This window comes from Scophthalmus maximus, chromosome 2 (assembly GCF_022379125.1).
Source record: "Scophthalmus maximus strain ysfricsl-2021 chromosome 2, ASM2237912v1, whole genome shotgun sequence".
Taxonomy (NCBI): domain Eukaryota; kingdom Metazoa; phylum Chordata; class Actinopteri; order Pleuronectiformes; family Scophthalmidae; genus Scophthalmus; species Scophthalmus maximus.
In genome coordinates this window covers 23,621,871-23,637,500 of record NC_061516.1, presented here as the reverse complement: position 1 = coordinate 23,637,500, position 15,630 = coordinate 23,621,871, and the positions used below count along the sequence as shown (strand labels likewise).

Here is a 15,630-nt window from a genome sequence, read left to right as displayed (position 1 = left end):
CAAGTACAATGAAACGTACAACAAACGATGAAGCTTTAATGAAAACATGACATGCACTGTCAATTACATTATTTATATAATATAAAACTGTAATCATAAACTGTGGAATAACACGTGAAATCTAAAACTTCACAGCCAAAATATGTCGCTGTGTACAGATACTTACTTAGAGACACTGTTACCAAAGCTGTGACTGTTATTGAACGCTTTAGTAGCTTTTTTTGACAGATCTTATTATTTATGGTGTCGAATGGATTAAATACTATACGTATATTTTTTTAAGCTCTACAGATTTCTACCATTTCATCTACAGACAAAATGAACACAAAGCATCTCCTCAACAATCTGTGTGACTCTATATACTTTAGTTCCACACTACCTCACTGATATGAATCCTCTATTTATTAATCCACGTATAGTTAATGCATATTTGAAATATTGAGATTGCAGCAAGAGCGTTGTGAAAAACTCTGAAGTGAACAGATATACCGACGGTCACATCTTCCAGTGTCCACATTCTCTGTCCTAGGGTTTCACCTTCATCACATCGGTTTGCTAATGTTTTTTTGACAGACAAAGATTATCATTAATACATGAACATCGTGGTAATATTCAACATGGGCCAAAACTAGTGTAACGGACTGTTTGGAAGCCCTGAAACCTTTTATATTTCTCTCTCTTTCTTTTCTCGCACTATTATTTGTCATCTATATGAAAAGGGGGCGTCTATGCGGTTGCTCTGGGCTGGCCCTGAAAATCATCTTTGATCAGAACTAAATTGGTGATAACACTAATAAACGCTTTGCAGGGACATAGATCCCAGAGTACAGGGACCATTTCACCGTTCCACCACTTCCACCAGCGGCCCCCTGTTTCCCCGCTGAGCCACACGGGCCCGCAGAGCAACAAGTCTCGCCCTTTTTTTAAATTCCTCGCTCTACACCTACTGAGCTCGTATCCACGCCGGCGCCACTGGCGAGACTCAGGCCACCTGCCACACCGACCACAGTGTGCCCAGCGTGATGCTGTAGGCCACCACGGCCACCAGGTAGACCCTGAAGAGCAGCACGTCCAGCACGTAGCCCACCTGCAGCCACTCCTTGGCCACCTCCCGGCAGCGGTCCCTCTTCTCCAGGAAGTGGCGAATCGCCGTCACCTCGTGCAGGATGTTGTCCATGACGGGCGGCGCGGGCGGCGCGGGCTCCCTGGAGGGCGGCAGGCCGAGTCCGAGCAGCCCGCCCTCCCTGTCGTGCTGGCTGAGCCTCTGGCCGAGCTCGCAGGTGTGCTGGTGGCGGTGGCCGCACCGCGCTGCAGGGCGGGGACAAAGGGAAGGACTCGTTTCATTTCGGGGCAGATTGATGCTCTGAAAGGTTAAAGCCGAGGTCAAGAATTAAATTACCAGGCTAGAGAATGATATCTGTGCATTCATGCGCGGCACATATCCTACCTCCAAATGGCAAAGTTGTTCAGTGTGTCCATCTAAAGTGTCCTCACTTCCAATCACGACCATCAAGAGCAAGATGTTTTAACATCCACCAAATACATTTCTGTGAAATATTGTGGATTCCCAGAGGATTGAAATCGTCAATTTCATTTAGGTTGTTGCTAATGCACGAGAGACAAAAATCATAAAATCTAGAATGGTTGGAGCTAATTATTGGCTTTTCCGTGGTATTTTTTCCATCCAACCACTCTCCCCGGAAATGTTGTATATGTACACCACTAATTTGCAAATTTAAATGAATCAATGTCAGGCCATAACTTCGGCCTTTTCTATTCCCGGCAGCCACAATTGAAAAATTGTGGGGAAATTAGATGCATTAATAAAACCCAAATGCACGTGAACGAACACCTCCTCCTGCCCGTGCCTTCCCCTGGCCCTTACCCGTCCCGTAGCTGTTGTCCTTGTAGTGCTCCAGGTCGGAGGCCTGGGAGGACAACCTGGAGCAGAGGCGGTGCTTCTTGTGGATGCAGAAGAGCACCGGAGCTCGTTCCAGCACCAGGTACTTCACCCAGTGGGGCACGGGCGGCTGCAGGTCCTGCTTGTGGACCAGACGCACGATCAGCACGGTCTCCGTCAGGCTGATCACCAGCAGGGCCATGCACACCACAAAGTACACACCTACAGAGCAGGCGGGACGAGACAGGGGGGTTTGAGGGAGGATCCACTTTGTGGGAATCCTTTAAAAAACGAGTCATAGACAGTAGCTACACGCAGACGCCCTGGATGCAAACTGCACACAAGCACCGATGGATCCCAGTCACCTATCAGCGGGGTTCCTATGGCGGTGGCCGGCAGGGTGTCGGAGACGATGATGAGGAAGACGGAGTAGCCCAGCAGCAAGGTGATCTTGAAGGAAACCCTCTCCCCGCTGTCCGGCGGCAGATAGAAACCCACAACGTCCATCACCATCAGGAACATGCTGGGCAGCAGCAGGTTCACCGTGTAGAACAACGGCCGCCGCCGGATCACCACCTCGAGACGGAACGACAGACGCGGTTGGCAAATGGTTAAACCTGTCACCGGTCAACACAATGAACCGGAAGTCTCCTCCACATTGAGCTCTTATAATGGACACTTCTGCTTTGGACATCCACAGTGTCCGTCTCCCTGAATCAGCATCACCTCCATCAATGATTCCATTCCAGCTGGCGAAGATCCTTCTGACATACTCACATGGAACTTCATCTCGGCGTAGTAGTCGTCGTTGTCCACGCTGAAGATCTTGTATTTGGACAGCACGTGGAGCAGCTCCCACTCTCCCTGGTTCATGAAGACGCTCTTGTCCTCCCTGAGCTCCTCGGGGCTTCGCATCAGCGTGATGTTGATGTCGTCAACTGCGGAATCGAGCACAGCGGTGAGGCGGTCTGACGATCACAACAGGAGATGGGTGGAGGCGCTGAACCGCAACGGTCGCTCCTACTCGAGGTAGGAGCAGCCGTTTTTGAATGTGTTTACATTTTTGAATGTGTTTACCACCTGTATTATCATATGTATTTTCGTGATAGTGTTCGGTGCTTCACATATATGTTTTATAGAAATATTTCTATTGTAGAGAAGTATCCAGAATGCATCGTGTGATTATTAGTGATCATGTCGTTTTTATACATGTAGAAGGGAAGTTAAGAGGAGGTCAGGCACTAGGACCCAGGTAAAGGGGCGGAGTCTACTAAAAAAGGGTGGGAAGCTCACCTGGGCCTTTCTTCCTGTATTGAGGCACACCTGAGAGAGAGAGAGAGAGCATCTGGGGACAGCTTTTGTTTGGTAGGTTCCCCCCTTTTTTTTTAAACAAATATTTTTTAAAAAGCATGACTGTAGCACCTGAAATATGTCTCAGCTCATAGTAGCGAACTAAAGATGCGTTAAATCACCATCAAAATGTTTTATTTTGGAGCAAGAGTTGTCTTTTGTATATGAATGTGCTTCTGTTATTGTCGATTTTTTAAACAAAGACACTGTTAGAGGAGCAAACCACCGTTTTTCCCTTAAATCTCATTAGATTCTAGTCTGTCTGTAGGTAATCAGTCTCATTTTCCCGTGTTGAAACCGAGTGGTAGAGCAGCCATCTTGCATGTGTGGTCCAGCGTGTTGTTCAAGTCACTTGAGCTTGCTGTGAATAAGCAAATATCAGTGTGGCAGAACAGTTTTAAGTTGGCGTGTGTGTATTGGTGGTTTACTCATAATTAGCCGAAATATTTTTTGACTATTTCCCCTATTTCACATCTCACCCCGGCCTTTCTGTTAGTGCAGTCTGGCCACACGTGGCGGTTGTTTATTTAATATAAAATTAGACTTTGCGCTAGTTGTGCAATTTGTCTCCATCAAATCTGAAAATTCCCGTACAGCAGCGCCTTGGTTCCAGTTCATTCTGGCCTCTTGTGCATTGAGCATCAGCGGGGTCGCGTAGAGTCGGAGACCTTGATTCCAGAATTCTTTTAGCTGATTTTGAATATGTTTTTGTTTTGTGGCTTTGATGTTACCTGGGATGGAAATGTAAAACCTGCAGTTTCGACAGTTCTAAATGAAACATTAGACGATGCAGATCCTGCTGAATGTCCTGGAGCGAATGGTTCACTTGATTTTCTGAAGAGCAAAAGGAAAGTTCAGTGAGTGATGAACGTCTTACTGGTGTGGAGCCAGCTCTGGAAGGTGAGGCTACACTTCTGCACGTCGAAGGGGAAGTTGTAGATGTTGAGCGTGCAGGCCGTGACCACCTGGATGGGCTTGTAGTTGCGCACCAGTCCGTCGTGCGTCACGTAGACGTAAGGAATGTCTGGAGACTTCCCCACGTCGACACTGCGGGTTAGAGACAGAAAAACCACAGCGGGTCTGTTCAGGACCAGAGTAACAAAGGAGCAGAAATGATGATGGTGACGACGACAACAACAACAGTTCTTACAATTCATTAATGAGGATGTCGGGCACCCACACGTTGGCAGTGGGCAGAGAAACTTGTTTGACTTCGTCAAAGTCTTCTGGGTTCCAGACCAGGAATTCATCCGTCCACGACTGGAAAAAAGATCAAGAATAGAAGAAGCTAAAGTCAAGCACCGAAAGAAAAAAGGAAGAAAGGGAAAATATGATCTATATCTTAATAGTTGTAAAGATAAATAAACTGCAAATGTCAAAGAGGAAGATTGCCCCCCGAAAAAAATTGGATACCGTTCATGAAAACGAATGAACCAGAAGTTTACCATTATGAATTGATACAATATTTAATAGATGGATACCTTTGAATTATAAGATTCTACCACAGTTTTATTCACGCACCTTTTTAATGTCTTAATATTTAGTTTAATCAGATTTAGGTCTTATAATGTAATTTAAAAGTGTCTCCAATTTAATTCTCTAACATCTTTCTGTAAGAACAATCATGTTCTACTTTACTGTGTAATTTAAAGTTAAAGGTTATTTTCATCTTATTTTTTATTTTTATTATATTGTAAAGCCCTTTTTGTAAAACTTTACAATCTGAAATGTCATTTTAGATCTACATGTAAAAAAAAATTAGAACACATTTAAAATAAAAGCAGACTGCCGAGTTGTGTATATTAATCATAACTTCATGCACCACTTCATAATTTTTTCATCTTACTACACAGAATTGGAAGGTGTTGGCGGGGGGATTTTGATATTGTGTGCACGCGTGCGTGCGTGTGCGTGCACACATCTTTCAGAATGTTGATATGATCTTACCATGCCAAGGTCATGAGATCAGTAATCATGCTTAAAAACCAAACGGATACTCGATGTGCTGTAATGACTGTTAAGAAATCCGCTTGTCTTACCTGTCTGTACCACACGTATGTTGTCAGAACCTGGTTCTTCTCGTCCTGTGATGGAGAACAAGACATTCATCTCGGACAAGCTATACAACCAGCACGCGTATTGTTTTATTCCCCGTGGCCCGTATGGCAGGTTAATCTGCCCAAGTTACCGTATGTATGTGTAATGCACGTTGATGCCTGATATGTTAGCGGGAATTAAAGGAGCAGGTCACTGGAAGTCGGCCGCGCTCACCACGTTCAGGATGGAGTAAACCATGAGGTCGATGGCGACTATAGTGGAGGTCCTCCAGTCTTTCACTGGCCTCACTCCCTTCTTGTACCCGGCGCTCAAAAACTCTGACAGGCGCACGAGGGTGGCGTTGGAAAATCTTCCCGCGCTGCCGCCCGATCTCTTCACTGCAAATTTTACAAAAGTCCAACAGCTCATCAGGAGAGATTTATTTTAGTACAAGTGGAATCTAAAGCCATTATAAACATATAAATCGACTTATTTATGAAAAGGCATATGTGTAAACTAAACTTAACAGTGCATATCGTTTATGAAAAATACTCACTTTACAAATAGCTTCTTCCTTTTTAAAAAATAAGATCTCATTAATTAGCATTTGACAGGATGTTATCTAAAAACAAATTGCTTCATAAATACAATCCCGACGAAAATGAAGCCCTGTGGATAAACAAATATCAAATTGATTATGTTGCTTGTTTTCACTGGCATTTAATACAATGTAAGTGAAAACCATCGAAACCCAATTCAATGTCAATTTCTTTTCAACTAAATTGGAAAAGTTTATTTTTAAATTAAACGTGTTCATATATAAATGGATTCTAACAAAGTGTATACAGTTTCTCGGTTTTCAGTGCAACATTACTTAAATATGTGCTACAGTGTATGGAAATGAACATTTAATTGTTTTTATAAGATGTTACTTGTCTGCTGCTGTAAATGACAGAACAGATTATTAAAACATAAAAATGTCAATCTATATTCTGAAGTGAGGTGATCTCAGATCAGCTTTAATAATTCTAATAAAAAAAACATTTTTTAATCAAATAAAAACATTTGAACAACTGAATTTTAACTAATCACAATAGAAAATACATTTAGAGGTATAACAAAATGGACTGTATGCTATTTTGTTACATATTTTAATGCTGATTTTTTATTTTTTATTTAAACATTTTTTGTAAGTGATGACACCAGTAATTCTTTTTAAATAATTTTTTGAGGCACTTTAATTTTGATGTCATTCCACATCACCAGGCTTCAAATACCTGATGAATTTCCCTTTTTTTTTTGTTTTGCACTAATGTATTTATAGTAAATCAGTCGCTGTACCTGTGCAGGCTCTCGACGCTCCTTGCATCAGCAGGAAAACGAGTGTCGTCCAGGCGGACGAGAGTCTCATGGTGCCAGTGGCTCACGTGCGTTTTCTTCCTCCCGCCGTGGAAATCTGCCTGCTGCTCTGATGAAGGGCCTCGGGACGCCTGACACCGTGGTGCTCCATCGCCGGGCCACTATATCCATCAATCCGCTCTCATCCGCCATCAAAACCTGGTTAGTGTCACTCAAGCTCATTGTGGGTGTGTGCATCTGCTCTGACGCCACTCCTCCTCCTCCTCGATCAATGAAGCAACGCCGCAGAGATAAATGGAGCCGATAGGCCGAAAGAAATCCAAGCTCGGGACTCGGTGAGCCGATCGTGTGTCATATCTGAGTGATTATTCTGTACACGGACATCGGGACAGTATGTTGTGATGAATATCAGTTAAGAAGCTGTTAGGGCAAGAGTGTCAACTCACTTAAAGGTCACAAAGGCACATTATTTAATAACCGTTATCACATAAAATCTACACTGGCCTTGGTTTTCTTAACTTTCTTTACCCTTAGATCCAAACCACGGAAGTTCAAGTTGCTCAAAAATAAAATATTAAATCTAATTTTATGTGCGAGTGTGCATGAGGTATACTAGAATTATTATTTTTTTTTAACTTTCAAATACATGTACAATTAATATTGCTATATAATATATATAGACAATTGAATGTTCCACCTACGTGCGACAGCTGAACAAGCATTTTACAAACTATCAGCAATAGTAAGTTAATACGTGCCTCCAATCTTTCTCCAAGAGTTTGGACCCTGACTGCAGGGATTTACTTTGGCTTACTTCTAGGTTCATATCAAATGAGTTTGTATTAATAGTGGTAGTAGAAATGGTGGTTTCCACTCTGGTTTTTAGAGGGCGGGATATACAGTAACACCTGATTGGCTGAAATGTGCCAATCAGAGGAAACCAGTGAAGTTCAATTTCGGTCGCCAGAAAGTAAAAGTCCTTCAGTCGAGATGTATGTTATTTCACAATGCTTTCTGCACTGCTGGATGAAGACTTAATACCCAAGAACATTGTTCAGTTTTCACATTACAATTCTGTCCCAAACAACTCTAGTTTAATTCCTGTTTGTTTAGCTACGACTATAGATGTAAATCTGCCTCCCGCTATGCAACAATAAATGAAATCCCGCAGCCTCCGAGGTTCTGGTGGCTTTCTTTGAAATATCTACGTCAGTAATTTGATGAAATGAGCTGATTTCTTTTCAGTGTGCGCCACAAATAAATAAATAAAAAGGCATGTTCATGGGAGGTTTGAAGCTTTTATTTTCACTCCTGTCACGTATTCACGTATCTTCACAACACAATCGTATTCAGCTCAAAGACAAAACGAACGCTTACAGTCGAGTTGAAAGGACATTTCATTTACACAGCAAAGTGAAAACTCAAAGGAAGAGATGAACATTGGAACAACTGGTTCCATCCAACGACGCCGGAAGTCGGCGTGCTGAGGTGCTGCAGCGCCTCTACTGGAAAGGAGATGTAACTGCTGGGCAAAAAAGTTGACTAAACAAATCAATTATTTCAAAAAATATATGGTATTAATAATTCCATTTTCTAGAATAACAATTTGATTCTACGCGACGTAGATAATATCAAACACAGACTGAAAGAACCGCAGATTTTAGTCGTGGTATCGATGCGGATACACGGCCCAAAGACGAGTGACGGATTTCTTTGATTGTCGCAGAAGCGTAAAGTTTGCTGCGTGTTGTTGTGTAAAATGTTCTGAAAAGCGATATATAAAATGTCATTGGCCATTCAAATTCCTTCGTAAAGATAATGAATGTTGCACATTTTCAATATAAGGTCATTGTAGACTTTCTCTCGCCAACTCTGACGGACTTCCAGCGTTTCCCACAGCTCTTTTCCACAGACGCGGTGCTGGTTCCTGGTCTGGAGCCAGTCCGGAAGGAGAAGAGACACCCGCCCCACGAAGAACCTCCAACGCGGTGTTCCAGTCTAACACCTTCCTCGGGTATGCACAGTATTATTCAACCATTACACCACAAGAAGGGATTTCTTCTTCTTCTTCTTTGTTTCATACGAGTGAAAAGCAGCAGCAGCGTCAAGATGCTTTTCCAAAACCTTTCAAATGACAAGATGTCAAGACTTTAATTGCATTTTTCTCAGCCATTCCTTTCCAGAGGAGCAACCAACTTCCGAATGTTCTTTTTTTTTTTATTCTTTAAAGATTTATTGGTGGCTCTCGAACAACAAATTGGGGAATCACAAAAGTCTACACTGGTGCGGATGGAGTGTGGACGACATAACGTCTCTGAGCTGGCACCTTTTCCAACGTCTCGTAACATGACACTGACTAAGTGGCTTGCAATTTCTGTGAAAATTGCATTAGTGTGGATCTTTCCGCCGGTAAGTTTTCTGTGATGACTTTTGATATTCATATCACGAGTGTTAGGGGGAACCAGCAGGGAGCGGAGACACAGCAGCCGAGCCCCGAATGGGCTGTATTGATCTGTTTCGTGGCAGCGGGATGGAGATTAAAGTATGAATACAATATTATCTCATCACACTGGCGCTGAGGATTCTCTCCAGGGAGCCGGCGTATTATGCAGCATCTCCGAGTAAATCTCCACTGTCGGGCAAAACTTGATAACACACACATAATATAATAATGTCCCCGTGAAGCCGTAATGTTTCTGTACAGTGGCGGTGTCTGGAGAGAGAAATGCAAACAGAATATTTAAGTTTCAGACGGCGTCGACTTTTAGCAATCGCCTGTATCGACTCAAATAAAATCTCACCTCGAATCTGAACTGTGCCTGAATCAGAGGAAGAAAGAAAAAAAGATCTGCAAACTTTAAAAGCTCACGTTAAGGGAATTTATCTCTCAGGCTGAGTCTGATGAAAAGCCTTGTCGCTATTCGGCAAATGAAATCCATAAACGGGAGCTTTTAGGTGTTCGGACCTTCTCCTCTTTCAAACTCCTGCAGCAGCCAATCAAAAATTGGGAATCATAACCAACGTTTCAGCTACTTATATTCACTTTATTTTCATACAATCTGGATAAACTGCTGGTTAGTTTACAGCCGGGTGTGATCGTTTCACCGCTCGTGTCTTTTCGCCCCGTTGGACGTGATGTGGCGACGTGACCTCATCACCAGAACGATTACCATACTAAGTTATGATGACGAAAAGTTGTGAAGAAAAGAACCAGAAAGCAAGAAACCAGAGTTCAACTAATCATGTGGTGAACGACGTCGATGTACAACATACAGGTTTATTCTCTTCAATTCTTTCTTTCTTCTTCCACCTTTTGAAGTATGTTTCAGATGCACCTTTAAATACTGCAGTGTATTTTCCAAGTTCCACCCATTGCATCGTAACACGTTAAGGCCTTGAAAGTTCTGCAGGCGAGAACTGCTGTGGATGTGGTCAACGCCATGAGGCAGGGAAGTGCCGTCCTGTCTCTGAGGACGGGTTTTCAGGCGAAGCTCCAGCTGGTCCAGAGCAGCAGCAGAGTAGCGGCGTACACGGTCAGAACCAACAGGTAGAGGCGGAACAGCAGGAGGTCGAGTTTGGAGCAGAGGGCCAGCCAGTCGGCCTGCGCGGAGGACTCGCTGTCCTCCTCGGACAAGGCCAGGCGGAGGGAGACCAGCTCCTGGAGGAGCCAGTCCGGGCCGGAGGGGGCATCCTGGATCTCAGTCAGGGACAGCAGGTCTCCATCCAAAGAGGGCTCCAGCTCATAATCTATATGGAAGACGAACGATATCTTATTTAAAATGGTCGTGACTACCTGGTATAGCTTCTCTGCATCTAGAATAAATTTCCCGGACGTCGAGCCCGACAGTTTTTTACCTCCGGACGCGTTGATGCGGTCGAGGGTTTTGGTGGAGGTCAGGGCGCTCTCGTTGTTGAGGCCGCAGCGCCCGCTCGAGCCGTACTTGTCCAGCAGGCAGGCGGACACCGACATCTGCCGCACCTCCTTCTCACTGTGGTGGAGCAGCTTCACCACCAGGATGGACTTGATCAGGCTGAGCATCAGCATGGCCATGCACACCACGAAGAACACGCCTGCACAAGGGATGGAAGACACAAAAGACTGGAAAAGCCTCGACCTTTACACAATAGTCCGAGTACGGCCCAGTAAGCAGATCAAGGCTTTGAGAAGATAAATGTTTTTTTGTCGTTATTCCGAGTTCTCAGGAAGAACCTGCATCTTGCAATAGGCCCTATGTAATATCTTTCATATACCAAAGCATGCGCTGCCAAGTTGACCAATGTCATTCTGCAGGAATTCTGGGTGTTGGAGTTGCGTTGACAATGCATTTTTGGAATTTGTTATGCAAGACCAATGCCCCTTCTGGCTGCAATGACAACCTTATAAACAATAGATTGTGCACAGAGTTTAATTTTGCACTGTATACACCAAAGAGACAAAATCATGGTGACAACAAAAGGGGTTCTAAAGCCAAACAACCACCCGGACCTATAAGAGGAGTTGTGAGAGCCGACGAGGGCAGCTCGTCCGTCAGGTTGACCCTGAAGACGGTGTAGCCCAGCAGGATGCTGGTCTTGAAGGCGATGCGCACGCCGCTGTTCAGGGGCAGGTAAAAGCTGACGACGTCCACCAGCATGAGGAAGATGCTGGGGATGAGGAGGCCCACCACGTACAGCAGGGGGCGCCGGCGGATCAAAACCTGAACGGGGGAGGGAGGGAGGGGGGGGGTGATGAGGACAGAGACACTGTGAGAGACACAGACTTCACGTGGTGATAGTTTTGTTTTTTATCCAGTTAACCGCCGTTCCACTAGTTTCTTCTCACTTATGAAAATGATAATCAATAATCCTCAAAAATAACACCTCTGTCAACTGTAATGTCTATAACGTCCCCAGGCCTGGATTTGCATGCTTTTTTATAATATATGTGGTATTCATACATATATATATATATATATATATATGATGCACATACCTTTACCATACTACCAACGCAAAAAAACAGTGTAAAAGAAATAATGACTCCAGTGCACGGAGAAGCCCTCGGCCTTCGAGCTGAATAAAGAGCAGCCCTCCCTCCCTCCCTCCCTCCCCTCCACCTGCGCTCGGCTATGGGGCCATTTTCCTCACCACTAACAAGAAGTCCATTGATCAGGCAGCTCACTGAGACGGTCTCATTACGGTTGCTCACCCTCCCCTGTCTATCCGCTCCTCCCTCCCTCCCTCCCTCCCTCCCTCTCTCTCTCTCTCTCTCTCTCTCTCTCTCTCTTTTTCTTTACTTGCCAGAAAACAGCCTCAGCCTCATCATTTGGCATTAGCCCACTAGTCCGATCCATGAAGGTCGTGGCCGGTTGCTCTATGCTTTCACAAATTCCACAGGTTGGGGGGGTCGGAAAACCCCCGTCAAGGAGCGGTCGTGTCCATCACAGTTTAGTTACCCCGGCTCACCTGGACTGGCTTGTTGGAGACTCACAATATGACACGATTGGACTTTGATTAAAAAAAAAAGAATTTGAATAAAACCTTGTAGAAATGAACCTCCAACTTTCTTTTCCTTGAGCCACGTACATTGAACTGGATGTGTGCGTAGTCCGTGTCGTCCTGGTGGATTTGCCAGTAGCGCGAGGGAATGGACAGCAGTTCCCATTCCCCGTCGTTCATGAACTCCCCCTGATCATTGGCGATGGCCTCTGCGCTCCTCCACAGAGTCAGGTCTATCTCCTTCACTGCAGAGGAGGGGGACGGGGGGGTATTGAGGGATAGGATGGAGGGTGACATACTGCATGTTCACCACAGTCGGGGTGTGTGGATTTCTTTCCGGACATGTCATCATCCTTGTGTTGTACAAAGACTCATTGAGCTCAAGGTTGAATGAAAATGGGTTCCAAGTTTACCTCAGGTGTGAAAACTGTATTTCGCTAATGCGAAGGTGGATGACCTGAATGCGCTGTGTTTGTCCACCAACCAACCACCAAAACGCACCTGAGTGAAGCCAACTGCGGAAGGTCAGGCTGCAGTTCTGCTTGTCGAACGGAAAGGCGTACATCTCGAGGCTGCAGGCCAGCACCACCTGCATGGGCCGGTTGTTCTTCACCGAGCCGGAGGAGTTGACGTAGACGTAGGGGATCGGCGGCGACTTGCCTGCGTCCACGCTGGGAACACACACGTGGAGGAGAGGGGGGGGGTAAGGTGAGACGTGGGGAAACATGGCGGAATATGAGACCTGTCTGGTTTCACCTTTATGCCGAGTTGACCTCCTCGCATAACTGTAAAGGCCAGTCTGGGGCTTGGTGGATGCCCAGACCACAGATGGTTTCAGTGCAGTTTTCTTTTATTATTATTATTATTATTATAATTATAATATTTGGTAAGATTTTAATTTGGGGAAGGCAATTTCTTATATAACAATTTTTTGCCATTTCTTATATTAAACATTCGGGTAATTTAAAGGAAGAGGCCATTTTTGCATGTGTTTGAGCATCATGGTAGACTAGACTTTTTCATTTTTAAATATATAATTCCCCAATATTTTAAAACCAAACTGCTTTTTGAGGGCCACCAGGACTGGGCCAAGCTGGTCCCAGCAGGTTGAAATGGGTGGTAGGTCAATGACTACCTAGAAGTTGGGGCAAAAACGCAGTCCAAAATCTGGGACTCAGCTTAGACCCAGGTCAACTGAGAACGCAGTAGACTTAGCGCTGGAGGTTCCCTTCACTAACGTCTTACAATTCACTGACGATAACGTCAGGTATCCAGATAGCATCAGACGACAGTGAGATCTCGTTGATGCCGTCGAACTCCTCCGGATCCCAAACCAGAAATTCATCAGTCCAGACCTAAAAAAAAAAAAAAAAAGTTTAATATCGTAAAATATCATACGGTTTGTACTCAAATGGGAAATTAACTATTCATTTCAAGACACTTGAACCAAAGATATGGATCTCGTTAGTACATTTTTAATGGATGCTTTTAATTAAATGTATAATTCATAATTGCAATAAGGAAAAACTGGAGCAAATGAGAGGCCACAAACCTGTCTGTACCAAATACTTATAGTGATGCTCTGTGTATTTCCATCCTGGGGATAAAAGAGAACAGCGTATTGATATGTTTCAACCATCATTTTTTTTTATTACATTAGTACATTAAGGCCACTGAATGAAGCAGTTTGAGTTGTATTGCTTCAAACCTAATAACACAGAGACCATAAAATGTTTTCTTTCTCAACACACAATATATAAATTATTAGAAACCCTTTCAAAGTTGACGTACCACGTCGAGGACAGACTGCAGTATGAGGTCTATGGAGACCGTGGTCGCACTGGTCCAGTTGTGAACGGGCCGAACGCCGCAGTCGTACTTCCTCAGGAGGCTCCTGGTCAGCTGGTTGAGAGCCGACCTCTTGGGCTTCTCCGGCACACATTCAGACAGAGGAGCTAAAAAGGGCAAAGCTTAATTAGCGACGGGGCAAAGCGGGCTGATGACCTTGAGCCCCGGAGCGTCAGGAGGCCCAATTGGTTTGTGAAAGTTTGATCAGCGGCCCATTTGTTTGGTGATAGTGTGTGTAACGTGTAAGTGAAATGGGAATGGATTTACATACTGATTATTGTGCTGCAGTAGTGATTGAGGTTCTGGGGGAAAATAAATGAGGTTGCTATATGTCCACCTTGAAGGCTTGATCAGTTGCTCAGTACAATTCAATGAGATCCATAATGATGGTTAAATGTTATATGTATTGATCAACTGATCTCATTTTTCTAGGCTGCCGGATCTCAAGAAACTTATATTTTCATTATTGCACTGAGAGGATTGTGTAAAAACTGTTTTACAGCGTGACAATTCTACAGCTTTTTGCGCAACAATAGGAATTTATGAATTGAAATAACCTTAAACCATCCAACCATTCATCCATTATCCATACCCCTTGTCCCGCAAGAGTCCCCAGGTGGGCTGCATTAATAAGTGCAGGCGCATGTGTTTGGTAATGTTTGATTTTCATGTGAAATATGAAGCTGCTGCCAAATACGATGAGATAAGATATTGGTTTATTCGTCCCACAACGGGGACATGTGGGTGTTTGCAGCAGCAAAGTAGAAAGTAGAAAAATAGAGATCTATTAAAAAAGCAATAAGATACTGTATATACAAAAAAAGTATGAATATTTCATACCATAAAGGAAATACAGCGATATATATATATATATATTATTTTTTTTTTACTTTTCTCTGAGCCCTCAGGGAGCATCTTACCTGAGAACAACAGCATCAGCCAAACGAGAGACATCAGGCTCGGGGGGAAAAAAGGTGACAGGTTGTTATCCAGGTGTCACATCCAAAAAGTCTGATCCGTTTACACGAGAACATCCACAGGTTCGCGGAACAGGTTCAACAGAAGCAGCTCCGGGTGCAGGGAAATAACAGTGAACAGGCAAGCGCTGAGATTTTGCTTGCACTCATATTGATTTTCCACGGCCCCGAGTAATGTGATACGTGTATTAATGAAACAAGCCGCAGAGGAAACTCCCCACAGGTTTGTTCAGAGCCCGTTTATTGCTCCGCTGCACAAGATTATCTGTTATTCTAAAGGTGTTTTTGGTTTTTTCAATCCAAGCTGAGCATGTTGAGATCAAATTCATTATTCACTTTTGAACTTCCACTCACAACACAACACTGATCCTAACGAAGACCAACAAAGATAGTTTTACCATCCTCTGCATGTTCCTGAAAAAAAGATGCCGAGAAATTTGCTGGAGCAACAGATTATAATGTTACTGTACGGGAAAGTTTTTAATTTAAGAAAAAATATATGATGGAAAATAAGAGTTGATTGGGTGAAATATTGAATCCACTGAAATGTACGCCTTGGTGCTAGAGTCCAGTTTACAATTTTCTGAACTGTCATTGGGCCAGGGCCCCGACATACTTTAGAATCGCCCCTGGCGGCCATTCACGTCGCGAGACTTCACTTGTCCGCGATCGTCCTGGTGT

At 44.1% G+C, this 15,630-nt stretch overlaps 2 protein-coding genes across 2 annotated transcripts in view; both read right to left on the bottom strand.

The window, feature by feature from the left end:
* Positions 1-6,854, bottom strand: part of htr3a (5-hydroxytryptamine (serotonin) receptor 3A) — a 6,946-nt gene extending 92 nt beyond the window's left edge. The window contains exons 1-9 of the mRNA XM_047330628.1: positions 6,629-6,854; positions 5,522-5,685; positions 5,290-5,334; positions 4,401-4,510; positions 4,128-4,297; positions 2,678-2,838; positions 2,266-2,476; positions 1,886-2,122; positions 1-1,308 (exon numbers count right to left, since the gene is read on the bottom strand). The exon at positions 1-1,308 is cut by the window's left edge and continues 92 nt beyond it. Coding sequence (XP_047186584.1) covers positions 983-1,308; positions 1,886-2,122; positions 2,266-2,476; positions 2,678-2,838; positions 4,128-4,297; positions 4,401-4,510; positions 5,290-5,334; positions 5,522-5,685; positions 6,629-6,698 — 1,494 coding nt within the window. The 5' untranslated portion in view covers positions 6,699-6,854 and the 3' untranslated portion in view covers positions 1-982. The remainder of the gene's footprint in view (positions 1,309-1,885; positions 2,123-2,265; positions 2,477-2,677; positions 2,839-4,127; positions 4,298-4,400; positions 4,511-5,289; positions 5,335-5,521; positions 5,686-6,628) is intronic.
* Positions 6,855-8,891: 2,037 nt separating this feature from the next.
* htr3b (5-hydroxytryptamine (serotonin) receptor 3B) lies at positions 8,892-14,926 on the bottom strand. The gene is made up of 9 exons (XM_035627148.2): positions 14,893-14,926; positions 13,916-14,079; positions 13,677-13,721; positions 13,370-13,479; positions 12,626-12,795; positions 12,212-12,369; positions 11,133-11,343; positions 10,502-10,717; positions 8,892-10,393 (listed from the first exon to the last, which is right to left on the bottom strand). Exons 1-9 carry the CDS (start codon positions 14,924-14,926, stop codon positions 10,128-10,130), a joined length of 1,374 nt encoding a protein of 457 aa, XP_035483041.1. The 3' UTR covers positions 8,892-10,127.
* Positions 14,927-15,630: the final 704 nt, after the last annotated feature.